The sequence below is a fragment of the Cynocephalus volans genome, chromosome 4 (assembly GCF_027409185.1).
Source record: "Cynocephalus volans isolate mCynVol1 chromosome 4, mCynVol1.pri, whole genome shotgun sequence".
NCBI classification, from domain to species: Eukaryota; Metazoa; Chordata; class Mammalia; order Dermoptera; family Cynocephalidae; genus Cynocephalus; species Cynocephalus volans.
In genome coordinates this window covers 134,997,371-135,024,344 of record NC_084463.1, presented here as the reverse complement: position 1 = coordinate 135,024,344, position 26,974 = coordinate 134,997,371, and the positions used below count along the sequence as shown (strand labels likewise).

General features: G+C 35.6%; 2 protein-coding genes across 10 annotated transcripts in view; one reads left to right on the top strand and one right to left on the bottom strand.

The window, feature by feature from the left end:
- Nucleotides 1–22,956, bottom strand: part of IFTAP (intraflagellar transport associated protein) — a 62,339-nt gene extending 39,383 nt beyond the window's left edge. Inside the window, exons 1-4 of one of the 9 annotated variants that reach the window (XM_063095424.1) lie at nt 22,834–22,956; nt 21,132–21,227; nt 19,612–19,683; nt 7,530–7,685 (exon numbers count right to left, since the gene is read on the bottom strand). In XM_063095424.1, coding sequence (XP_062951494.1) covers nt 7,530–7,662 — 133 coding nt within the window. In that variant the 5' untranslated portion in view covers nt 7,663–7,685; nt 19,612–19,683; nt 21,132–21,227; nt 22,834–22,956. The other 8 variants (XM_063095418.1, XM_063095421.1, XM_063095419.1 and 5 more) reach the window with 8 other exon arrangements.
- Nucleotides 22,957–23,311: 355 nt separating this feature from the next.
- RAG2 (recombination activating 2) lies at nt 23,312–24,895 on the top strand. The gene has a single exon (XM_063094326.1). It carries the CDS (start codon nt 23,312–23,314, stop codon nt 24,893–24,895), a length of 1,584 nt encoding a protein of 527 aa, XP_062950396.1.
- Nucleotides 24,896–26,974: the final 2,079 nt, after the last annotated feature.

The following is a 26,974-nucleotide window of genomic DNA, read 5'->3' as shown; positions in this document are numbered from 1 at the left end:
AATCAAAGGACACAGTCTTATGACCGCCTCAGTTTCAAGTGGAGTAATTTACCCCTTTCCTTCAAGTAACAGTACATTTAACAACAATGAGTAAAAATAACGTCTCCAGTTAAAGACAAATGCATTCAAAACAAACGTACACCCACTTACTATTGACTAAATCGGCTATTTAAAGGTTTATAATGACCACCTTAAAAGTTTATTTGGCTATTAGTAGTTCTCTGCTTCTGTTTAATAAAAGTGTGAATCCCATTTGCCTATAGAGGTTCAACTCTCTAATTTATAAGTCATATAATATATACCATATATTATATATATAAATTGAAAAGATATAAAGAATCAAAGAAAATGATTATTTTATTTATAGACAAACCAAATATTTTTTAAATTTCTCATATCTTACTTCACTAAGAAAGCACACTAGAAAAGATATTTACTGTAACAAAATACTATGCATTAAAAACAACGCCAAAAATAAATATAATGATTATAATTCAAAATGTCATACAAATTTAAATACATTTTCTTTCCTTATCCAATTACACCTACACTACAGTAGACATAAAAAACAAATGATTATCTATGGACCAAATATTCGTGTTTGGAATGAATACGAATTGTAACAACCTCAGCTGAAGATTTATGCTAATATCTCTAAAACAAAATGACTCAATCAGCTTAAAATCTGTCATAATTTGGGGGGGAAATTTCCTTCTGCAACTGAACCAGCAGTTTTCTGTGTTTCATAATCTGTCAATTTGTTCCCTAAGTGTAATGATTTAGTGATGACAAAAAAAAAAAAATAGAGAAAGAAATGAAAATTGCTTAATTAAAGTTTGCAGATATTCCCCCAAAGAGAAAAAACAGAATAATGCTGCTGATGCTGTTTCTTCCATAGGACTCTGCTATAAAAGTTAGTTCACTTCATTCAATACTTTTGTTTTTCTCCTTCAGTGTTCTATGTGATATTTAATGTTAGGCTGTGATAAAGATGTCACATACAGAATTTATGATCGATATGAAAGTACCAACTTTTTTCCTTACCCTTTTATTCTTTTCAGCAATACCAAAAACACATCAATATAAAGCTTTAAGATAACACTGCTTCTTTACTCTCTCCTTTGGAATGCTGGATTAATTAAGTTTTTTTTCAAATTGCCTAGTTACTTTTATTAGCAAGTCCTCATATGATGCCTTCTGCAAATTTCCCTTGAGGTTAACATCCCAGTGGACTATGTTCTGGGGTAAAGTTAAGTTTATTGCTATTTGCTGTGTTATTTTCAATTGTGCTCTTTCCTGTTAAATTCACATTTGCAAAAGTGCTTCCCAAGTTGCCTTTTTTTTTTCTTAATGTGGCTAACGAAAAAAAGGAAACAGAAAGACACTGCAAATGGCCTGTAAACTAAAAACACCACTCAATATTCAGTAGGGAATTAAATGATAACAACAGTGCAGAAAATGTGGCTTAAGTGCCACCTGGAAGAACAAAACTGGTCAGTTTGTTTCCAACTTCCTCTGGCAGGCAATCTGCCAGTTGCAAGGGTATCAAAACAATGTTGAGCCCTCTGGTCTCTATCTAATACTCGACAGAAAATAACTGCAAAAGGCTACACAGCAAGGATTATTTTTCTTGTTGTGTTTTCTTTTATGAAAGAAAGCTGTTTTTGTGCTCTACTGAAATTCTTTTCCTGCTCTGAAATTGGTAAGAGGGCCAGCTGCTTTCTATATTTTTCTCTGTGGTGTTTTTCTACAGTAGATTTTAAATCCATTCTTCTGATTGGGAAAAGCCTTTCTCTGTACCACAACGGAATTTTAAAGATGCATTTCTAACACTCAAATGCAAAATCGCTCCAGGGACCAAAATGGTATGTCAACTTTGGAAACGTGTTTTATGTCCTGTCACCAGTTTCTTTTTTAATTACTTTTTTTAGAAGTTGTCAAGTATGAGTAGTGATATTCCTTTGGCTGAACTGACAACTCAAAATTTATCAGTCCAGAAGTATAAACCAAATCCCAACCCAAGATTCTAAGCTTTTGACAGAACATACACTCAATAAGAAAAAAAGTTAAAACTCCTGAAATAAGAACTGTGAAACTTTGAACCAGTAACTTGGTCTCTGTAGGCCTCAGTATCTCCCAGCCAAAGTACTCGTGACTCATCCCTGTCTCTTTCTTCCCCCTAACCCTCTGTCAGTCAACTGTTTCTAAATGCTATCTTTCATTCCTTCGCTTGCAGCATCTCATTTGCTTCCCTTTTCCTCCTCCACCACCCTAGTGGGAATTTTGCTGCTATGGTTTGAATGTGTCCCCCAAGATCAGAAACTTAATTCCCAATGCAACAGTGTTGAGAGGTGGGACATTTAAAAGGCGATTAGGTCATGAGGGCTCTGCACTCATGAATGAATCAATACCATTATCACAGGAGTGAATTCCTCATGAAAGGAGATGAGTTCAGCCCCCTTCCCTCTTTTCCTCACTCGTGCATGCTCTTTTGCCCTTTCACCTTCCACCATGAGGATGCAGCAAGAAGGCTCTCACCAGCCTCCAGAACTATGAGAAATAAATTTCTATTCTTTATAAATTACACAGTCTCAGGTATTTTGTTACAGCAGCACAAAATGAACTAAGACATTTACATTTTTTTATACTAAGTCTTCAAAATTCACCACATATTTTATACTTATAGCATATCACAATTCAGATGCCAAATGTTCATCAGAAATACATGATATTTCATAAAATTAACATTTTAAAACATTGATTCAGGCACCCAAGTTGTCCCAAACACTTTTAAAAATTTTCCAGTAACTGAACTTAATATTAGTTTTTAAATTTAAATTTAAATTAGTTAAAAATAAAATTTAAAACTCAGTTCTTGCGTAGCACTAGCCACACTTCAAGTACTCAATGGTCACATATGGCTAGTAGCTACCATATCGGACAGTGTGGACTTATACGATCACAAATCATATGGTAACTGTACATTCCTGAAATTTGTAATGGTGGTAGTTCATAGCTCCTTAAATAACTACATATGAATAAAGTAAATATAGATTGAACCCTCTATAACTATACAAGATTGTTAAAATCTAAGAAAAATTAAAATCTATTTAGTGGTTTTGAAACTCCAAGAGTTTAGAACTATCAAAAGGCCAGAACACCACCAGTTTATAAAGTCACAGGCCTGGCCAATTGTCCTAAACATTCAGACACACAACGTTCTAACTAATGGAGAATTTAATTAAAATATTAACAAGTATGAAGAAAAAAAGGGAGGTTTAGTTGGCAGGAATTTTTTTCAAAGATATGTTAATAGAACAATAAAATGCTAAAAGCACAAAGTACTGCAAGTGAAGTGAGAATAGCATAAACAAAACTACAAATTACATAACTAAATCTGAAACAAAACCTTTGATCTACACAGATTAAAATAGGTTAAAGTAGACAAATATGGCAGTGAATAGAAATCTGTTATTATATGGTAATATAGCAACTGAATCCTAGGTATTTCAAAAATGAAATCAGAGAATGAAAAACAGACTTATCTAAGAGTCAATCATAAAATCACAGTAGATTCATTTCAATTTCCAAGCTATTTCATGTTGAACAGTTGGTAAAATAGGCAACTTTCACGGAAATTAATCATTAGCCACAAGCACACAAACAAAACAATAATGGAGTGTGTGTGTGTGCGCGCGTGCTATGAGAGAAAGAGATTGAGAATTGGAAATAACTACTGTAATCCCCTAAGGCTACCATATGCAACAAAATGGAGTTGAAAAGATTTAATGTCAATTTCTGAGTCACTGAATTCTTAATTATCTTAATATCTGTGTGACGGCAACATGAGTAGTAACTCAGCTACCACTCTAAAAGGCGGAAGCAAATGCTTCCCCAATTGGATCGTGTGGTAATCTTGATGTGGAAGGAAATTAAAAGAAATTGCCTTTTGCTCTCAGCAGTTTAGAAGTAACTCTAAACCTTACTATAAAACAAGTCTACATCTTCATCTTGAAGAATTATTGTCTGAAGGATGAGGGTACTTCATCACCAATGGAGGCATTTTAACATCTGTTGATTTTGGCTCTTATCTGTCAACCCTCCCTGAGCTCTACTTAATGCCTTAGGACCCAAGACACATTTTGGGTCAGTGGTTACTCCAGACTCACCCTAGGCATCCTCTCGGACAGGTAGACTTTATCACCCTTCCTCCAGCCATAGACTGGGTGGCCGTCCTGTGACCTCTCACAGCACTCTGCTTTTCTTCATACATTAGTATAATTTCCTGCTTATTTCTCCCTCCCACTGGACTATGAGTGCTTGAGGACACGAACTATATCATATTTACTTCTGAATCCTCAGCACCTAAAATAATACCTAAACCATAACAGGACACTCACAGAATTAATGGATGAATAAATGAATAAACACACTAACAAAAAATCAAATATAAGTATTCACATCTGTGTTTTTGTAACCTAAAAAAAATAGAAATATGACCAACAAGGAGGAAGAAGCCTTTTTTTCTTCTAGACAAACATTCTAGAAAGTCCTATAAATTAATTATGTTTACAAAGAAACTCAGATACAAAAGATTGAAACTTAGCTGATTATTTTATCCACAATAATGTCAACAACATAATAATGTCTTTATCAATAATGAAAAAGAAAATCTGCATGCTGATTTTCAAATACATAGCTTACAACTTTATTTACTCTCTTGAACTGATGACACTACTGAGAATTGAATTATAACTGTTTAAAACTAATAATTAATGTCTCTTTAAACATTTTGATAGAACATTGTATTTATTATCAAATATGTACCATGGCTTAAAAATTTAGATTTACTTTAAAAAAGAAAAAACTGCAAAGCATATCAACATAAATGTACCATAGTGAGAACTATGCTACACTATTAACAGTTTCCAACTGTTTTCCGAGAGTCTGAAGCAGTAATGTGAATTTCTTTCAATAAGGCTATAATTTAATTTTTTCCAGGGAAATATTTTTAATAGGATTACTGACCCTTTTAACACTCTTGGAAAGAAAATGAATCCCGTAAGCATTCTGGCATATAACTATTATAAAAATAAATAGAACAGTCAGTCCATGCAAATGGTAATAGACTTGAGAAACTAAACTTACTCAAGAAATATACATAAGTATGCATAGTGATAACCACTTTACCAAAGTAGAGATTCACTACATATCAGCAAAACAACCAAACACGCTGAGACAAATTATAGCCTGAAAAGAAGAGGAAAAAACAGGAACTTTGCAGAAACAGCTTTTTAATGTCTTTTCTCAAACAGAACTAACCATATTCACCTTGATCAATTCTCCTGGCTATCACTCAACACTTAGGCACGTCCTTAAGTCCTGTTTGGTTTTTCAGAAGGTATTTAAATGTTTCAGAGGGAAAAAAGACACTTACTGGTTTAAGATACATCTTTGCATTTACAACTCCTTGTGCTTTAACAGGATTTTTTTCAGGTCATCAGTTTATAATGTGAATTAGTGCCTAGGGATATTTTGAAAGGAAAAAACGGGTGTGCTTGGAAATGCAGTTTATGCGACTTGCGTCATCATTTATTTCAGCTCAACTTGGGGCCCAAAACTGAACTCAAAGTGAGGTCACCGCAACTGCAACAGTGTTTTTTCTTGGCATACAATGATTATACTAGAATCTGAAAACAGAATAGACCCCTTATACCTCGCCCACCCCAAAATACCTTGTAACCCTCTGAAAATATCAAAGTCCCTACAAAAAGTTTTTTACTCTTTCAGGGTACAAAAATAAAATCAACTTTACAAATAATCTCCATTATCAAATGCATTATCGAATATAATCTGCATTATCAAAATGCAAACAGGATACCAAAATTTATTAAATCTGCCAGTTTTACCCTTGTTTCTACCATCACCACCCCCACCCCAGCCATTTATGCTTCCATGTTTGGGTCCAGAAAGCAGGAACTAAATCATCAGGCTAAAAGAAAGCCTGTATCTTCCTAAACCCAAAATATAATCTGGCCATTATCAAGATAAATTTGATCTACATATCACGTCAAAATATAAAGAGATCATTCACAGACAGCCCCAAAGTTTACTAGATATTTCCTAAATTCTCAAATTCTCTTAAGTGTAAACAAAAATTAAAGTCCACATTTTTCATTGTAAACAAAACAGATATACACGATATTCTATTTTGCATAATAAAAGTAGGTAAGAATCACTTTTCCTTTTGTTCATTATAACTACCTTTCTTTTACATTTGTTTAGGATACATGAATCATGACTTAAAATCATGAAGTTGTGTATTTTAAGAGTATCAGGAGTATCATAAACTTGGTGATTACAAAACTCTCTGTTCTCAACCTTGGGTACACATTAGAATCACCAAGGAGCTTTTAAAAAATACTAATTCCTTGGCTCCAGCTGAGCTTTGGAGTGGGCTTTGATATCAATATGTTCTCAAAGCTCCTCAGGTGAGTCTAACGCCAGGTAAAGAACCAATTGTTTCACAAACGTGGACCGATGACCCACAAAGGACCAAGGTCAAGAGCAAACTGATGGCAATGTGAAGCAGAACCTAGGATGAAGATTAAACCCAGCTGCCTACAGGAGCCACTGAAGTGAATAAAGCAGACCGTATGCACACATTTTTAGGCTGTGTGAGTGCCAGAGAGCATGACAAACTAGGGAGCTCACAGGGTAAGGGCTCCTGAGCTCTAGCGGATATTGCCATGAGGGAAATAACAGATAACAGATCTTCTCACTTGACCCGGAAAAAAACACAAATCAAGATTTTCATGTAAAATGATCCAACTTTAAATGTTGCCTCAATTAATAAACAACAACATCGTATGAGGCAAACAAAACACATAACGAAAAATGCAAGCTGGATTTCACATTTGGTTTCACCAACATGTCTAAAGGGTTGTTTCCAACCTACAGAAACTGCAGCAGCAGCATGACAACAACAATATCCAGCACTCAGCAAGTATCATGTGTTAGCCACTATGCTAAGAGTTTTACATGGATTATCTCAATCAGCTTTCCTCAGCCATTGAGGAAGGTACTATTATTATCCCCCCTTTACTCAATAACACCCCACCTAAGGTCACATAGCCAGTAAGTGGTGATGCCAGGATCCAAATGCGTGCAGCGTTAACTCCACAGCCTATACTATGCTGAATTTCCTAAGTTTTAAGTATACTTTTAACAACCTCCATTCTGTGCACTTGCCTTTCTTCACAAATAATATGAAGGGATTACATTAAATGATTTCTCAGGTCATTTGTTGTTATCAAATTCAGAGGCCCTGACTCCATAACAATTCTTGGATGTATAAAGGCACTGACATTTATATGCATCTGTTGTAAATGCCCTACTAAGAACCACCTAATCAAAAGAATGGAATGAATGTTCATTAAATATTCTTTCTGAAAAGGCAGCAAAGACATAAACTTATAATAAAATTCTTTATCTCTACGGCTGTAGAAAGTTTTACTCCTCCGTTTTACCTTTAGAAAGATGAGTAAAAGTGCCCAGAAATTCTTCATATGTTTGCTCATGACAATTAACAAACTTATCCAAGACTTCTTCGATTAATCGATCTTCATCCATTATCTTCAATCCTGATATTTGGGCAAGCATTCCTATTCACGAGGTCACTTTACCTATGAGACAAGGAAAACACCAGCTAGAAAGAGTCATGTAGTACCAACCGCTCTTAAAATGCTCTGGATGGGCTATGGCCAAAAGGACAGATCAAGATAGTTACCAGAGCAATGAACTCTAGTTCAAAAGAGATCCGAGTTTTATTGATATCTTTGCTGTTGAATTGTTAACTATCACAATTTTATTTTTTGCTTCAGTTTCCTCATTATCATCGTCTTAATTCACAAGAATATCATCACCCAATTACACAATTAGAAATTCAAAGTCTTTCAAGGCAAGAGGAACTTCAAAGTTCAACAATTATAGCTAATGTTTATTTGTGACTTATTTGGCACTTGCTATGTACCAGATGCTGTTCTTTTTTTTTTTTTTGACCGGTAAGGAGATCGCAACCCTCGGCACGGTGTCATCCGCACCACGCTCAGCCAGTGAGCGCATCGGCCATCCTTATATAGGATCCGAACCCGCAGCCTCAGCACTACCAGTGCCGCACTTTCCCAAGTGAGACACAGGGCCCGCCCCCAGATGCTGTTCTAAGCACTATGTCCTGTTAATTATCATGACAATCCTAGCTAAGGTCACAGAGCCAGTAGGTAGAAGTGCCAGTTCTAGAAGTTTGATCCTAGAACCCATGTCCTTAAGCACATTACTATGCCTCACTCTACCCACTGTGTGACATAACCCTCCCCACCCATACGATTGCCGGCAAACCACTGACTTGCCTGTGCTTTTTAACATCCAGGAACTGGGAATGCTGAATATTCTAGAAAAGCTTCTGGACAGATCTATTAAAAAGTACTAAAATTGAGCCTAAATCTGTCTCCCTGTGCCCTATCCCAACATGTCCCTGAGCCCCTGAGGTTGTACAAAATAATTTCAATCTTTCTTTTACATGACATCCTTTCAAATATCTGAACAAGGGCATAACATTCTTTCTCAAACTTCTCATTTCATTCATTGAAACAAATTCCTTTTTCAAAACCCAGCTGAGAATTCAGTTTCTCTCTGAAGGCTTTGCCCTCCCGTCTCCCACGACCACAGGAAGAGTTAATCATAATTCCTCTGTGCTGCCTCTGTACTAAATGTCTACCATTAACGTTTATCACGCTGTGGAAACGGTGTGGACATTTCTGTGTCCTCTGCTAGACTCAGAGCCCATGAAAAGCAGAGTCTACAGCTTCTCATCTTTGTATCGCAAATGCCTAATAGCTCAGGATGTCACATAGAGCTGGTCAATCAATACTGAGCTAAAATATTTCTGTCAAATATTGCTAGAAGATGGCAAACTGCTCAGCTAAACTTACCTAATTACTTCACCTGTGCCTCATATAACATGGTTTCAAGTCCTTTAAAACTCCTTAAAATCTGCCTGGAAAAGACTGCACATTGTCCAAATCTCTTTAAAATATGCCAATCAGAACTGAAGACAGGACTCCAGATACAGCCATATAGGGTGAGATTTGACTAACTCTCGCCTAAATATTCTAAATATTGCACTCGTGCTACAGAGCTGAAGATCACATGTGCATTGCTGGTGGCTGCTTCACACTGTTATTTAGCACACTGCATTTGCCTGTCAGCTAAGACACAACGCCTCAGTCCTTGCACACTGTGAACTTTGTCTTCCCTTATGATATTTTGTCTTGTTAAACTCCATTCGATCTGTATTAAATATTTTTCTTACGTAGTTTTGAGAAAACTGACTATCAACAGAAAACAGAGGAGTAATCACTACCTCAGTAGCCAGTGTAACACAAGGGGAACAATAAAAAGGAAAGATTCCCATCCAATATTGTATAATAGGAAGAAACAGCACTAAGCTACCTTCTATCTTTCTGAAACAGAGTAAAAATCTGTTATCTCTTATTTTTTCTCCCACTTTCCATTTATTCATTTTAAAAATACAAATAACACGGTGTTTTAAGATAGAAATGTAAAATTAAAGACACTCAATGATCTCCTGATCCTGTCAATCCCACCTATCAGAGGTAAACTCTGCTAAGAATTTAGTAAATATATTTCTAAATCTTCCTTTATAATGTTTATAGAGAATGACAGAATTTTTTTTAAAATGGGACTGTATTGTATCCGTTATTCTTTGTAACTTTAATTTTAAAAGTTATTATGGACATATCATGACTTTAGTATATACAGATCTAGCCTGTTCTTTCGAACAGCTATACAGTCACAGCCTAGGTCTGCCACTTACTAACTGTGTAACATGGGACAAGTTACTTGACCTCTCTGGACCTCAGTTTCCCCTCATCTATAAAAAGGGATTATAATAGTACAAGTCTATATTTCCTTAACCTCAATTCCAAAATACCAAAAAGCTCAGAAAACAACAAAAATGTTTTCATAAGATGATGCCCAAATACATTTAATGGCAAGGCCTGAACATGAGAGTATTTCTGGCTTTTATTTCTTCTACTCAGTGTTACTATTCATATGTTTCCCTTTAGAAATACTAATAGGCTTGCATATGAGGTGCTTTCCAAGACCCATTGTGGCGATTTCATGTAATATATCGCATATGCACTCATTACCTAAACTCCAAAAACTTCTGAATCCTGAAACACATCTGACCCCAAGCGTTTTAAATAAAAAATTGCGAAGCTATACGTACTTCACAGGATTGCTATGAGGATTAAATGAATATAGATGGCACCTCAAGAAATGTTAGCCATGATGATGATGATGATGATGGGTTACTCTTAGAAGTCCTTTGCCTACTCAAAGACCTGTTATACTTTGACCACTCTACTTATGTTACCTAAGGATAAATCAAGATAATTCCGCATGCATCGCAACCCCAGATCATTTTATCTGGGGTTGTGGAGGACTAAGTAAAAATTAAAAGTGTAGCTGAATACCAATTTAAAATGAAAGAAACTGTTTCTGGCCATTTGTACCAGAAAAATTAGATATGAAAAAAGATATCAGTTATGGCTTATGCAAATTTATCTATAACACTGCCAGGCTTCAGCAATGCAAAGCTTAGTAAATTATGCTTGCAGTACCTAGATAATAACTAATGATAAATAAACTCAAGGGTCGCTATTATTTCACTATCAGTAGAACATGTACTTAATTACAAGAATTTCAACATCAACCTGCTTTTCCCCAGAATTGGAGCCCAGCAAAATTCCAACAATGCATTATTTCACTCTCTTTCTCAAACCATCTGTGGTAATCTATATTAGTGAACAAATACCAAACAGAAGCAGCCAGGTTGGGGTTTCTATTGCTGCAAATGTTTTCTCATGGAAGCTTTAAGAGTGATAATAGAGATTCCTTTAGACTTCCTTTCCAATTCTCAAACTGGTATGTTTTAAGTATTTCCCCTTAAAAGATCTCAGTAGTACTAAAGGCAAGTAATTAACAGGCTTTACACAGCACAAATTCAAAATTCTTCAAGCCCTTTAATTTTATTCATGTGGTTATTACAATCTCATGTTTTTATTGACTTTTTAAAATTTGGGAATATCCATTTTCACAGACTGTCATTATTTGAAGAGCTTAACAATATCCATCTTCAAATTCACAACTTCATCTATAAAAATACAAATAATCTAATGTTAAAAGTCCCCAGAGACTGACAGAGCAGATAATCATTTACCAGTCAGTCAAGTGGTTTATGCAAATCCTAGTGGTTTTCTAGAAGGAAGCAATGCATTTGCAGTTACTATTCAAATACTTTTGTTTTTATCATGAAGTATTTTTCTGAAAGAAAAAGAGAGAGAGAGACACTTTCCTGGATAACAGGAGTCTTTGTTTTGGTTTGGTTTTTATGTTTTCATGCTTTGAGCTCCACATGAAAGACCCAGAACATATTGTGATGATATGTAAATGTATATATATCACAAAGTAACACTTTCACAATCATAGCCTACAGAAGGAAATGCAGGGAGCATGCATTGCTCTGCTTGGACTACTAAATTTCACTCGAAGACCACAGGCTCGGTTAAGAACAGGATTCTCTTGTTACTGAGTCACTGAGAGAGAGTCAGAAAAATCACATCATCTCCCTGAAGTCCTGTTTTCTACTATCAAATAATGAAACTAACCACCACCTAAGCTAATTGATATTATGTGCTCTCTGAAAGGATAGTATTATAAAATATGGTATATGAAATTATCAGCACTGACTTAGAATATCTTTAATGTTTATCTTCAGATCCCTAGTTAATGAACTTACCCAAACAAAATGCAATTCTCTGAGACAAGAGTGGTGAAACTTTAAGAAGCAAATCACCATAAGCTAGTCTTCTCTCAAAGTGCATTGACTGCTTTTTTTAACAGCACAGAAGATTATATGTCTGCAACATACAGGTTTTTAAAAAATTGTGAGGTTTACCACTTCTACTTGAAAAAACTAATAACACATTTTTAAAGAGTCATGCAGGATATATCAAAAACCACTTTCTTAAATTTTTAAAGCTCTGCTCAAATAAGAATCTACGACTGTGCTGAAAGGTAAGACGGGATATTATCAAAATAATTCACCTTGCCTAAGCAAATGAAACCATCAACCTGGGTACTTCACAAGATGGGTGTCATTTTATATTTGTGCAAATGGTCAAATGTCCAAAAGACAAAATTAGACTCTAACTGCACAGATTTGATATGACTGCACAGAAATGACAGCAAAGACCTGGTGTGAACTGGTTTCTTCTTCCTTGCCTGAACTACAACAATTTTGCATTCTCTAATTTTGTGTGTGTGTGTGTGTCTTTCAGATCACATTAAGAGGACGGAAAGAAATTCAATGACAGAAATTCAGACTCTCTGAGAGAAAGCTGAAGTTTTTACAGTCTGATCATAGAGAATAAATGAATGAATATGGGAAAGAAACTTCAGGTGGGGTTTTTGTCAACTAATGATAAACAATATATGTGGTTCTCATATCATAAACAGCAATGAGATGCACATGATTATGAACTTTAAGGCATGCATGAAACCAGCAGAAAATTAATCACATAGCAGCAGGCTCACCCTGGATGAGTGTATAAATGCCTCCAACTACATTCTGTACCGCAATAATATACAAAACACCTTGAGGCTTAGCATATACATATGCCATTACTTTAGAGACCTACCAATACAAACAAGAAAACAAAGGAAGAGACAAAAGAAATAAAGATGAAGTCAGAAATATAAAATAAAACATATCTTGAAAACTTAATAAGTACCTTGACTCCTCTGCTGTTTTTTATCAGGATGAGATAAAAACAGCATCAAACAATACACTGTACTTCAAGTTACAAACTTCTACCAATAAGCCTCACCACCAAAAAATTTGATGGCATAAGCATCTAGATTTCTATATACAATCCTCTGAAATGAATATTAAAGGAAGTATTTGGGGGGAGGTGGAAAGGCTTTGCAATTACTGTTGACCACAAAGCCTCAGAAGAGAAATGTATTGTCATCCACATAGAGGCCTTAGAAGAAGGTATGTCTTAACAGTTATACATTTTTCTTTGACAAAATCTCACTTTAAGGAAAAGAGAAAGAGAACACATCCATACAAAAAACTTCATGTAATTTAAAAATGTGAGTTCAGTACATGCTTACCATGAATATAGATATCACAAATGCTGTCTTAACAAACACAGATCTAGTTCCTTCCCTAAAGAGGTTTATAACTGACATATTCTATACAGGACTCCATTTTTATAAGAGGAATGACTCTGATGAAAAACTGCATGATTATTTTTAAATTAGAGCAATATAGAATTGAGAGAAAGTATGTTAAAATGAAGGAAATAGGAATAAGAAAAAAATATATCAAGGCAAAATGGCAGATTTTATAAAGGAAACATAAAAAACACAGAAAATCTTTAGGACCTAAAACTAGGCAAAGAGTTCTTAGACTTGACACCAAAAGCGTGGTCCATAGGCAGTACTATTGATAAATTGAACCTCATAAAAATTAAAAATTTTGCTTCTGCAAAAGACCCTGTTAAGAAGATGAAAAGAAAAATTACAGACTGGAAGAAAATATTTATAAATCACATACCCAACAAATGACTAGTATCTAGAATATACAAAATTTAACATATATATCTCAAAACTCAACATTGAAAACTCCAATTAAAAAAGGACGAAAGACATGCAGACATTTCACCAAAGAAGATATATAAATGGCAAATAATCTCAAGAAAAGATGTTCAATATCACTAGCCACTAGAGAAATGCAAACTAAAACCACAATGACATACCACTACACGCCCATCAGATTGGCTAAAATGAAAAACAGTGATAACATCAAATGCTGGCAAGGATGGAGAGAAACTAGATAACTTATATGTTGCTGGTAGCCATATAAAATGATTCAGCCACTCTGGAAAATAGCTTGGTAGTTCCTTTCAAAACTAAAAATGGACTTACCATACAAACTAGCAATTGTACTCTTGGGCAATTATCCCAGAGAAATAAAGACTTACTTTCATGCAAGAACTTGTATACAAATGTTCATAGCAGCTTTATTCGTAAAAGTCAAAAATTGGAAACAACCTAAATGTCCTTTAATTGGTGAATGGTTAAACAAACTATGGTATATCCACATCCAGGAGTACTACTAAGCAATAAAAAGGAGCAAACTATTGATTTATTCAGTAACTTGGAAGACTCTCAACGAAATTATGCTCAGTGAAAAAAGCCAACCTTTTGGCTACATACATACCACATGATTCCATTTACTCATGAAATAACATAATTATAGAGATAGGGAACAGATTAATGGTTGCTGATGTTAGGGATGGGGAAGGGGATGGGATGGCTATCAAGGAATAACATTAGACTCATAGGGGTGGTAGAGCTGAGTATCTTGACTGTGGTGGTGGTAATGCAAGGCTACACATGTAATATAATTGGGCTATACATACACACAAATGAGTGTATATATAACTGGTAAAATCTGAATAAGCTCTGTGGATTGTGCCAATATCAATTTACCAATTTTTATATTATACTATAGTTATGCAAGATGTTAACACTGAAGAAGGCTAGACCAAGGATGCATGGGACCTCCCTGTACATGTTTTTGTAACCTCTTGTGACTCTATAACTATTTCAAAAGTAAACATTTAATAGAGGGGAGAGGGGAGCAGAGAAAAAAAGGTAAGCCAATTAAGGCAAAAGAGATTTAGAAAAAAAAAATTAAATTAAGCCTTTCTGTTCATCAGCAGATTGTATAAAATCAATTTTATTTCCCCAAAATATATTCTTCCTCCCAGCTATTTAAATCAATCCAGAAATGTCTGCATTGACTCACTCAACTAAGTATTAAACTGTTTCCAATTACATAGTTACTAATTCCATTAAACAAATAAAAATGCAAACAGTTAAGCATTTGAACTTCCTCTCCCACTCACTCCCTATCATTTTTAAAAACAGATTAACTGTATACATGGAATCTGTAGGGTATATTCATAAGACAAATCTCAGAAAATCCATTGTTTTTGAAATCAGGAAGACTGTCTCTTCAATATCATTTTGTTTCTTTATCTGCTTTTCTAAAAAATTTAGAGTTGTGTGTAATCACATGTAAACACCCTACCTTCACCCCCCAACAAAACTCACTAACCAACCTCTAGCCTAGTACATTTATAGGAAAAATTTACCATACACATATTTCAACAATGTTCAGAACTGATGGACTAGCATCAGAAATGTTATTAACTACATTACTGAGTTATGGACAATAACGTGAGTGTTTTGGTGAATGTTGTTTTCAAGGTCCCTGATAAGGCTGTGAATCCACAAGGCAGTAGGGTTTCTGAGTCAACTTTTACAAATCTATAATCATGCAATAATATTTCAATCATAAAAGATTTATTAGTTCAAATGTAATTCCACCTTCACATGAGATACAATGTCATTAATGCTTATTTTATCTGTACTGTATAAGAACTATGACACAAAGGCATCCACTCTTAATTAAACTTATCCCCTTCTCTCCAACTTCCTGAGCCTGTCAGCCACCTGCACAGTGCACACAGCACTTTTACAATACCAGGAAGCCTACTTCAAAGCAAAACCCACACAGCTGGTTAGGAGCAGGTGTAGACCAACTGAATTAAATCAACTCTGCCTGTAGAAATTCATTTCTAAGTGTTTCAAAATGCAAGATCTTGCAAATAAAATCGACCTTTTCGTTTGGTGTTCTCTTAAACAAAATAAGATTTTAGAGATATGTTTCCCAGCTATTTTTAATTCTAAATTCCTATGACTGTGGAATAATATGTTTTAAGAGATAACACAGTGACTTCCCAGCTTCCCATTTCTCTTAACACGTTATTTGCAATTTTGCCTCAATGTACAGAACATAACATATACACACACATACAAATAAATAATTTACTTCTGCCAACATGGTTCCTATACTCAAAAGTAAAAATTAAGAATCACAAATTCCCTCCTTCTCCAAAACTAAAATTTTAAGTAAACTTTTTCGAGCACAATATTGCAAAACTCCTCTGAAATTTTTCTTCATTTTTTTTTAAAGCCGACAATCCACCTTAAATCACAGAGCATGGAACTTCTATAGGAAGTTCCAATTAATTCTATTTAATTCAGTTGGCCATATTTAATTAATTGCTTTAAATAAAAAATGTAAAGTCACTTGTCATATTCTTCTCCTGACAATTCATCATACTAAATGTAGATTGATTGCTTCCTTCTATACATTTCCTTTTCCTTCCCCTTTTCTCTTCTTTGCATTTCAGTTGTGGCTCCTATTGTGGAATCCATTCAACAAGCCAAACATCTCCCTTTCCAATACTATTTATATTATTTCTTTAAAAGTCAGCCACTTGTTAAGAGACTAATAATTACCTATGCATATCCTAATGCTATGAAAAGTTGCCACTGATCTTATTTCAAACACTTGTTAATTTATTGAGCGACAATGTAGTTTAAGTTGTTTCTCCATTTATAAAATGAGGATGGAAGTGCTTGAGAGGTATACTGCATTTCTTGAAACACACTGTCTTAAGTTCACAAAACAGTGTTTCTCCTCTGCATCCCCCCTCCTAAGGCTGTGTTACCCTTATCAAGTTATTTAACTTTTCTGGGCTTCAGTAGTTTGAATGTAAAAACAAAGGGTCCAGGTTTGAAGTTGTCTTCCATCTTCATTTTTCCAGTTATGTTGCCATTTCTGTCCAATTACTATGTCAGTACATCATGTTACTAAGTCTTTTACCTCTCCTGTGAAATAAAGCTTATTTTATTCTGTAATTACACTATCTTGTATTCTTTGATTGTCTACTGTATTTTCTTTAAGAACAGATAAATCGATATATTCTACTAGGAGTTTGAATTTGATTCTGCCTAAAGGGTTAAGAATGGGCTGAGTAACTTATAATTGTGATGTCTTGATGAACTTTTAAGAACTTTTAAGAAAGGTTGCATGTGGGAAGAATGGAAGGCACAATCAAAAGTTGCTTTATCCTATTAGCATGTATGTTCTTTATGGGCAACACCTGTGTCTGTGATTTTTTTTTTTTCTAAATTCTCTATTTTATAAATGGAGAAACAATTTAAACTACATTGTTACTCAATGAGTTAACGAGTGTTTGAAATAAGGTCAGTGGCAACTTTTTACAGCATTAGGATAGGCATAGAATTCATACATATACTATCTTATATTAGTTTTTTGTGCTGAGAACTTTGGTAGATCAGGGACCTTGGCTGGGATCACTGCAAGTCTAATGCTCTCCTAGTGGTGTGGCAAGGACTCAGAGTTTTAGAACCCATTTCCAAATGCATTATCAATTTCCACTCTCTTTAGGAGACAACTAACCCAATCAGTAACTAATTGTTATACTACAAATTGCCTGTCTTTTGATGTTGGTAAAACCCTTACCTAAATCTACCCATGGCTTATTTTACCTTTCTTATTTTGTATTTACCATGGAGATATCCAATACATCAACTTTACCAGAGCTGTAAATTAACGTTGCTGTAATTTCAAGTATTATAATCATTGTATAACACCATAAATAGATGAGGGAAATAATCCAATATCCTTTTGCAGACAAACAAAAAATCATCATGGAAGTAACTGGAAGAGATGATACTTTTTCAAAAGATGGATTAACATTTCAAACGACGAGAACCAACCAAGCAACTGAGCTATACATTTGTTTTTTAAAAAAAAGTCAACTCTGAAAATATATCCTAAAATTTTGCAAAAAAAAAATTAATCACTTATACAAATATATTTATAGCATCATCATCATTAGGTAAGATTTATAGTGTACACGCTACATACCAGACATTTTATATCCATTAATCCTTACAGCAAGGTAGGTATTGTCCCCATTTTATTGTACTTTTTTATGATATTCTTAAAAGTTTTTAAATTGTAGAAAATAACACATGTACAGAAAAGTGCATAAAACATCGATGTCCAGGCTAACAAATTATTATAAAGTACGTACCAATGTCTCACATTAAGTGTCATCCCCATTTTAGAGAAAAGAAAACTGAAGCTCAAAAAGGACTCTCAGCTAGTCAGTGGCGGAGCTGAGACTCAAACCTATATTGCCTACCTGTGATCAGTACATTCTATCATCTAAGCACATGGATACTGAGTAAATGACCAATAGCAGTGAGAGGTTAGGTGAATTATATTACATTTACTAAATGGAATTTTATGCAACTATTGAAAATTATAAAGGTGGTTTTTACTATCAAGGTCATTGTGGAATTTTAATATCTTCCTTGGCTGAGGACTTTACATACATTACCTCATTTACTCTTTTCCCAACAATCTTTTGAACTAAATATTTCTATTATCCCCATTTCAGAGATGGAGAAGCAAAAGCTGAAAGGTTAAGATGACTCCACCTGGAAAAATGGCAGAGCTGGCAGAGCAAAGCAGGTCACCTTGACCCCAAAGCCCATTTTCTTAATCATTACACTGTTAATGTTTCTTAATCATTACAATATTACACAGTAGCTGCCTGACATAAAGTTGGTAGAGGACCTCCAATAACTTGAACTACTTCCTCTGAGCCTTGCATTAGAGAAAATGAGACCACAGAAGAGCAATTCAAAGTTAAAATTACTAACACTGATGTTAGTGGTTTCTGCTTTAGGACAAATAATTTCCCACTTGATTTACAATAGTATTTAATTAAACCATAGTAATTATATTCATTCTTTTCCATTTTTCTAAAATGTTTTTAATTTTAATCAATCAGGTTTCAACCAGATTTTTTTGTGTGTCTTTAAAAATATATAGTAAATTGTGTGTTTCTATTGTTGCTACTAATGAAATAGTTAAATCTTGAGATTACCCCCTGGTGGGTATCTCCCTCAACCATCTAAAGCAAAGAGGAAAAAAAAGGTCACAGTCAGTTACTCCCAGTTAGATCAGCGTTCATTAGAACATCTGTAGGCACACATACACACTCTCTTTACTGTCAGCCTTCTGCTTACCAGAGTCACAGCAGGAAGTCAGTGAATCTTCCCCAAGTGCTGACATTTAATACCTGGGTTAGCGGCAAAGATTCAGAGAGGGGTGAGAAGCCCCTCTGGCCTTCAGGTAGGTCCAAAACCTTCATTTCTACCAAAGCTAAAAGATGGGAGCCTATGTTTATAAACATTAAGGGAATTGGATGATACCATACTTTGGCAGCACATCAGTTACAAGTGCACTGGGTATCTAGATGGGGAAGGGATGATGTAGAATTTTGAAAATGTGGGGCTTTCTGTTCTCTGGCTGCTGCAAGAATTTAATTCCTATGCCTTCAGAGCACTATCATTAAACTTAGCATATCTTCTGTGGCATAAGTGTAGGAAGAAAGATCTAATCCTGGTTTTACTGTCAGCAAAAAATCAAATACTGTATGCCTAAAATCTTTTTAACCATGCAAGATAATATTAATTCACGCACTAAATGCCTGCAGTTACCTGTGATTCTGGAGCAATGAAGAAACAGGGGCAACACTGATCAGTAAGATTTAATACTTCAGAGAACAGCATCTTCGGAAAGAAAAAAAAAGTCAGTTCAGACACAGGAAACTACAAACCCAGACCTCTCACACAATTAGACCTCTTACACCATTAGACCTCTCACACAATTAGACCTCTTACACCATTAGGCCTCTCCTGCTACTTAACTATGCCCTGGCTTCAGAGTGAATAAATGAAAATGTCTCTGCTGAGGATTGTCAATATGAGGTTGGAAAAAACATATGTTTATGGGTCCTGTATTTGTCTTTTAAAAAAAATCTTTAATATGTTGACTTTGAAACTCCCCTCAGTTGAAGAACAATGTCTCATTTTCTTTACTCTGCCTGTTTTTATCTAGCCTATTTTAAGAAAAGCACTTCGGTAGGTTATTTTAGATCTGGTATAATTTTTTTAAAAAACTAAGATGTGACTAGCATAGTCATATTAAAACCATGGAGGAGATACAATATTCTACTCCAGTAAAAGCATGTTCAAGTCAGTAAAGCAAAATTTCGAAAACCAAATAAATATAGCAAAATAATGTAAAAACACTTTCAATGTTCCTGTTTATTCTTTAAATGTATAAATCATTTGGCTAAAATGAGTAATCTAAAAATTAAAGATACACACATTTGGACTGTGTTACAAGAGGAGGTAACTCATCTCAGTAATAATAAACTTTACCACTGTTTTTAGGGCCCTGAAATTATGAAGTGAGCCCAGAGCATAGCACCAAAGGGAGAACAGGTCAAAAACCCTATTTCAAAAATCTTTAGAGACCTGGACTTAGATTCAAAAATGGACAATATTCCTCATGTTTTGCTCATGAAAATGTTTCTGTTTAATCTATAATAATCATGTTTTCACTTATGAAAAGCAAAAATCCCCATAACAACCTTAAGATGAAGCTAATGGGCTACAGTGAAAACGTTATTTTAAAAGCTTGCTGTTTAAAAGCAGCATTCTTGGAAAACCCCTTTGAATCTGGAACCCATGACCCCTGTATGGCTTGCTTCATACCCCCAAAACAGTCTTCATGGGTGTTTGCAGTAAGCAGGCTTTGGCTTTGGTGCTCCCTCCACCCAAAATGGGACAACTCTCTGAGAATAATCACTCATCACCCTGAGTGTAATCACCAATTGTTTTCATTTACTGAACTGAGGATCAACAATAGTTCTTTTTAGTTCCCTTGGATAGCATTCTTAGTTGCTCAGATGCCTTCTCTTACATATACTTGGATAGGATATGAATAAATAAAACAATTGTCCAGGTTATTTCATAACCAAGGCAAGTTGCTGAATCTACAAACCACCATGGTCTGAGAAAGAGAAAGGCTTGCTTTCTTAACTTTGGTAATAATCCTTTTCAGTTACCATTATCTTACTTGTTTTAATAACATATAAGATGATTATTAAAAGATCACACCTTGAGAACTTCCCCAAGAAAACTAAAAATCATAAATACAAGATATTATTTACCAATTAATTACATCTGCTCCACAGAAGTGCTTCAAGGCCAAAAACCCCACCAACATCTCATCAGAGTGGCATTAGATTCTAAATGGTCCAAGGAACCTTTGCAGGAGTGATAAAAACAAATTATAGTATCAACTAATATTCATTGAGTACTTATGTGCCAGGCATTGTATTATACGATTTATATATGTTAGCCCATTTATTTCTCAAAACAACCCAATGAATAGGTAATAATATCATCCCCATTCTGCAGATAAAAAAGAACAGAGAGAAAATAACTTGCCCAAGGTGGTTACAAAGCAACTAAGTGTTAGAGCCTGGACCTGGATTTAGAGAATCCAAATTTAGAGCCTGCAAATTTACTAAGGGTTAGAGGAAGGGTGACAAGAATAATAAAATATCTCCTGTTAATTACACTAAATTTACTACCAGCACCTTCTTCATATATATGTATATATACAATTTTTATTAGTTCAGAGTTTTTCCATCTAAACCCTCTGACCAGATTCTCAGATCCTAAAGGCCCTTCTAGTCATCTTCAATATTATAAATATCAGCTGCCATTCCTGGCAGGTTATTGTGTACTACCAACTCTACTTTTGCTAAGTATAAGAATATTCATGATAATAACTATCATTTACTGTGTGAAAAGCCCTGTTCCAGGTGCTTTACATGTATTAAATTACTAATCATAACTGACAACCTATTATTAACCCATTTTACAGATGAGGAAACTGAAGCACAGAGAAGTTAAATAACTTGCCCAAAGCCATATAGTTAGCAAGTGACAGAGCCAGGATTTGAATCTAGCCAGAGTCTATACTCTTAGCCACTGTTTTATACTGCTTTAGAAGTATATCAACAATTTACTCTTGAAAGTCAAGGGATCTGTACTATTGTGTTTCCTTTAACATTTGGTGCCTAAAACTTCACTCTCAAAACAGGGAGTGTATTTCCTATCTCTCTACGGCAGATAATAATAATAAAATTAAAATGTATCAAGCTTACTTCATCTGGCAAACACCCTTTTTGTTATAATACAGATACATAATCCTGAATAATTCTAGTACCTCTTTGCTTAGTGCCGGCTACTACAGAATTACTAAAGAATTACCTCAAAGTGACTGAGCTGGAAAGAGATCCGAAATAACAGCCACTAACTATTTTCCCAGAAGGGGAGAGGGAAAATGTGTTTAGGAACTTTCTTTTCCCTAAAAGAACCCCAAAAACAGGAGTAAGCTCAATAAAGAAAACAAAAGGCCTTTAAACTGGCACTCGCTGACGTCTAACAATTGTATTTCCAATACTAATTGGTGAAAATCACTAACAGGCGATTTCTCCCCGGCATTCTAGGTATTCAGAGACTCATCTTTTGGTTCTGTAAAATAGTCACAGCTTTTGTAACCTCGGTGCCCCCTTCAATCCCCTGCCACAGCAACCCAAGAATCCTCAGAGATGCAATTATAAGCCAAGCTCCAAAGCGTCCAGGGAGGAGTCCATAAAGACACCTCCGTCGTGGCGTCTTCGGACTGCGGTCTCCAGGTTACCACTCCCTGGCCAGAAGCAGGCTGCTTCCCGTGAGGTCACCTGTTTAAGAATCCCCGGCCGGGATTCCGGCAATACCCGGGAAGGGGTTTGCCCGACACCCTCCCGGAGCTGCAGCCTTCCGTAAACCGGATGTTGAGTCTGTGTCAGCATCTCTCACCTCCCATTCCCTAGTCTTCCGCCTTGGCTCCCATCTAGTCACTTCGCACTTTTGGTGTCTGTTTTCAGAGGGACATCCTAGGAGTTTCTTCTCCTGGCGCAACAGAGACAAATTATCGTAGCTACACATCCCCATAGAGAACGGTTTCCTGGAAAATGTAGTTCTTTCGGCTGACGAGTGGTGAGGCTTTAAGGAAAAAAAAGGACTACAATTCCCAGAAATCTAAGGGAGGGCAGTCCGTGTCTAAAACATGTCCCAGTGGTTTGTATTGTATTAAACAAGAAGGTTCTGTGGCTCTTTGCTTACCAGACTCCCTGGCTTTTGCTCATTCGGTCCCACTACAAACTTTTAGAAGAACTTTTTAATATGCTTTTTACACGTGAGGGAACCTAAACACAGTGATTTATATGACGAGATAATCTAAGTTATTTTATTTTGTAATTCTTTCAGATAAAAGATCTACCCACAATCAGAAAATATGTCACTGCAGATGATAACAGTCAATAATAACATAGCCTTAATTCAACCGGGCTTTTCATTGATGAATTTTGATGGGCAAGTTTTCTTCTTTGGCCAAAAAGGCTGGCCCAGGAGATCCTGCCCTACTGGAGTTTTTCATTTTGATGTAAAGCATAACAATCTCAGACTGAAGCCTGCAGCTTTCTCTAAGGATTCCTGTTACCTTCCTCCTCTTCGCTACCCAGCCACTTGTACATTCAAAAGCAGCTTGGAGTCTGATAAGCAGCAGTATATCATCCATGGAGGAAAAACACCAAACAATGAGCTTTCAGATAAGATTTATGTCATGTCTGTTGTTTGCAAGAACAACAAAAAAGTTACTTTTCAGTGCACGGAGAAAGACTTGGTAGGAGACGTTCCTGAAGCCAGATATGGTCATTCCATTGATGTGGTGTATAGTCGAGGGAAAAGTATGGGTGTTCTCTTTGGAGGACGGTCTTACATGCCTCCTACCCAAAGAACCACAGAAAAATGGAATAGTGTAGCTGACTGCCTGCCTCATGTTTTCCTGGTGGATTTTGAATTTGGGTGTGCTACGTCATACATTCTTCCAGAACTTCAAGATGGGCTATCTTTTCATGTCTCCATTGCCAGGAATGATACCATTTATATTTTAGGAGGACATTCACTTGCCAACAACATCCGCCCTGCCAATCTATACAGAATAAGGGTTGATCTCCCCCTGGGTAGCCCAGCTGTGAATTGCACTGTCTTGCCAGGGGGAATCTCTGTCTCTAGTGGAATCCTAACTCAAACTAATAATGACGAATTTGTTATTGTTGGTGGCTATCAGCATGAAAATCAAAAAAGAATGGTCTGCAACATCATCTGTTTAGAGGACAATAAGATAGAAATCCGTGAGATGGAGACCCCAGATTGGACCCCAGATATTAAGCACAGCAAGATATGGTTTGGAAGCAACATGGGAAATGGAATTGTTTTTCTTGGCATACCGGGAGACAACAAACAGGCTGTTTCAGAAGCATTCTATTTCTATATGTTGAAATGCACTGAAGATGATGTGAATGAAAATCAGAAAACATTTACAAACAGTCAGACATCAACAGATGATCCAGGGGACTCGACTCCCTTTGAAGACTCAGAAGAATTTTGTTTCAGTACAGAAGCAAATAGTTTTGATGGCAATGATGAATTTGACACCTATAATGAAGATGATGAGGAAGATGAGTCTGAGACAGGCTACTGGATTACTTGCTGCCCTACTTGTGATGTGGATATCAACACTTGGGTACCATTCTATTCAACTGAGCTCAACAAACCTGCCATGATCTACTGCTCTCATGGAGATGGGCACTGGGTCCATGCCCAGTGCATGGATCTGGCAGAACGCACGCTCATCCATCTGTCAGAAGGAAGCAACAAGTATTATTGCAATGAGCATGTGGAAATAGCAAGAGCACTACAAACTCCCAAAAGAGTCCTACCCTTAAAAAAGCCTCCAATGAAATCCCTCCGCAAAAAAGGTTCTGGGAAAATCTTGACTCCTGCCAAGAAATCCTTTCTTAGAAGATTGTTTGATTAGTTTTGCAAAAGCCTTTAAGAATCAAATGCATTCTATTTTTAAACCTATTTTTTAAAATCATAACAATGATAAGAATTATATATCTATTTTCGTTTGTTGGAAATACTTATGTTTTCTTTTAGTTACATGAATTGAGTGCTGGGAAAAAGTGTTTTAATGCGATATTAAATACTAGAAGCTATACATTTTGAAAATATTTTACTCAAAGATATCTTAAATGAGAATTTCTGTTCTGAATTTTTTCATTCAAGAAATCTTAAATATAGAAGCAGTCATAACAGTCAAGATATGATTATATCCCTAATATGATTTTTGGTAACAAATAACCTATAGAGTAGTTAAGACAGATTTAACCAATAAAGAAACTAACACCCAAATGAATTAAATTAATTATTTTGTGCAGTTTAACAATTTGGTAGTTGGCCAAAAATTAAAACCGAGATCAATTGTATCCCACACAAGGGACTCTTTAAGCAGCCCCTTGGATTAGGCCCATGATCAGAGCAAGTTATATATAAACAAAACTATCTCTAGGATAGTTTCTTCAAGGATCCCACCTCTCCATTATATCGTGCACAAATGATGAGCCAAAGTCAGTCGCTTGAACCAATTATTTGAGAAAGTTTTCATGAAAAACTGAAGCCTATTGCTACTTAGCACTCTGGAAAAAAAGGAGATGAGTAAGAATACGCTAAGAAAGGGCCACCAAATAAATCTCATGGAGAATAATAATATTATTTCCCCAAATCATTAAAGTTTTAAGAATCTTATGAAGTTAACAGGCAGGAAATTTTAAATGGGGTAAAAAGAAATGTGTGCGTGTGTGTGTGTGTGTCTAGTTAACGTGGAGTTTGCAGCCAGTGAATTATTACAACATCAGTGAACTTGCTAAAGTCCAATTAGGCACTTGCTAGAATGAAAGCAGTTAAAAGAACTGTTCATTTTGAGGCTTCAAGACCTCAGTTTATAACTAGATGACCTGAGAAACAAATGTCTTCCCTCCTGGAGTATTTTTCTGGGAAAGCATTTTACCTTACCCTGAGAGTTTCAGCAATAGCCTCTTATACTTCATTCTTCACTCAGAGTCTATGTGTGTAAAGTCCTATTACCATGTTTAGGGGAAAGATGAACCACATAGGAGATGAAACTCTGGAGCACAAGTTCTTCTGCTAGTAGTACAATGTCCTAGACGCTGAAGTTAACTTGGATAAACTAAATCATGTTCACTCTGTTTCAATTATGTTGCTTGATGAATATTCCTTTTGAACAAATGATTGTACCATTATTTTGATTTTTTTGTTGTTTCTATCACTTATATAAGAATAATAAAATACAAAAAATGTCTTGTTTATATTGATTTATTCAAATTATTAACATTCATGTTTACCCAAATAAAAGCAAAATTGAACTGTTTGAGTTTCTCAGGATCACTCTATTTTGATTTCTTTTCTACTTGTTAGTAGAAAGCAGTGTAAGTTGGGCCGGCCCTGTGGCTCACTCGGAAGAGTGCGGCGCTGGTAGCGCCAACGCCGCAGGTTCGGATCCTATATAGGGATGGCCGGTGCAGTCACTGGTTGAGCGTGGTGCAGACAACACCATGCCAAGGGTTGCGATCCCCTTACTGGTCAAAAAAAAAAATGAAAGCAGTGTAAGTTGGAGCTAAAATATCCTTTACAGAATCCAAAAGAGAGATTTTCCCCAAGGAATGTATGTATTCCTTTATCTTGATTTATCTACAGTGACTCATTGGCAAAAGAATAATTGTCCCATATTTGTTTTGTAGTCAATGAGCTTACAATATAATAATCTAAGAGATTCTAGCCTGAATCACTGAGTTCTACAGGCAAACTTAGATCTCACCAGCACAGCTGTTTTTGTTGTGTTTGTGGGTGTTTCAAGAGCAAGTGGTTTGGTTTTACTGACCATGTATTTGAGTAAAAATAGGTTTGTTTAAGTCATCTCACCAATGAGTCCATCAGATGTAACTTTAAGATAATGAGGCTGTTTTCTAATAAACATACACAAACATTCAAATAAGCCACATCAGAAGAGTGCACACTTATTTCAGCGATATTTCCT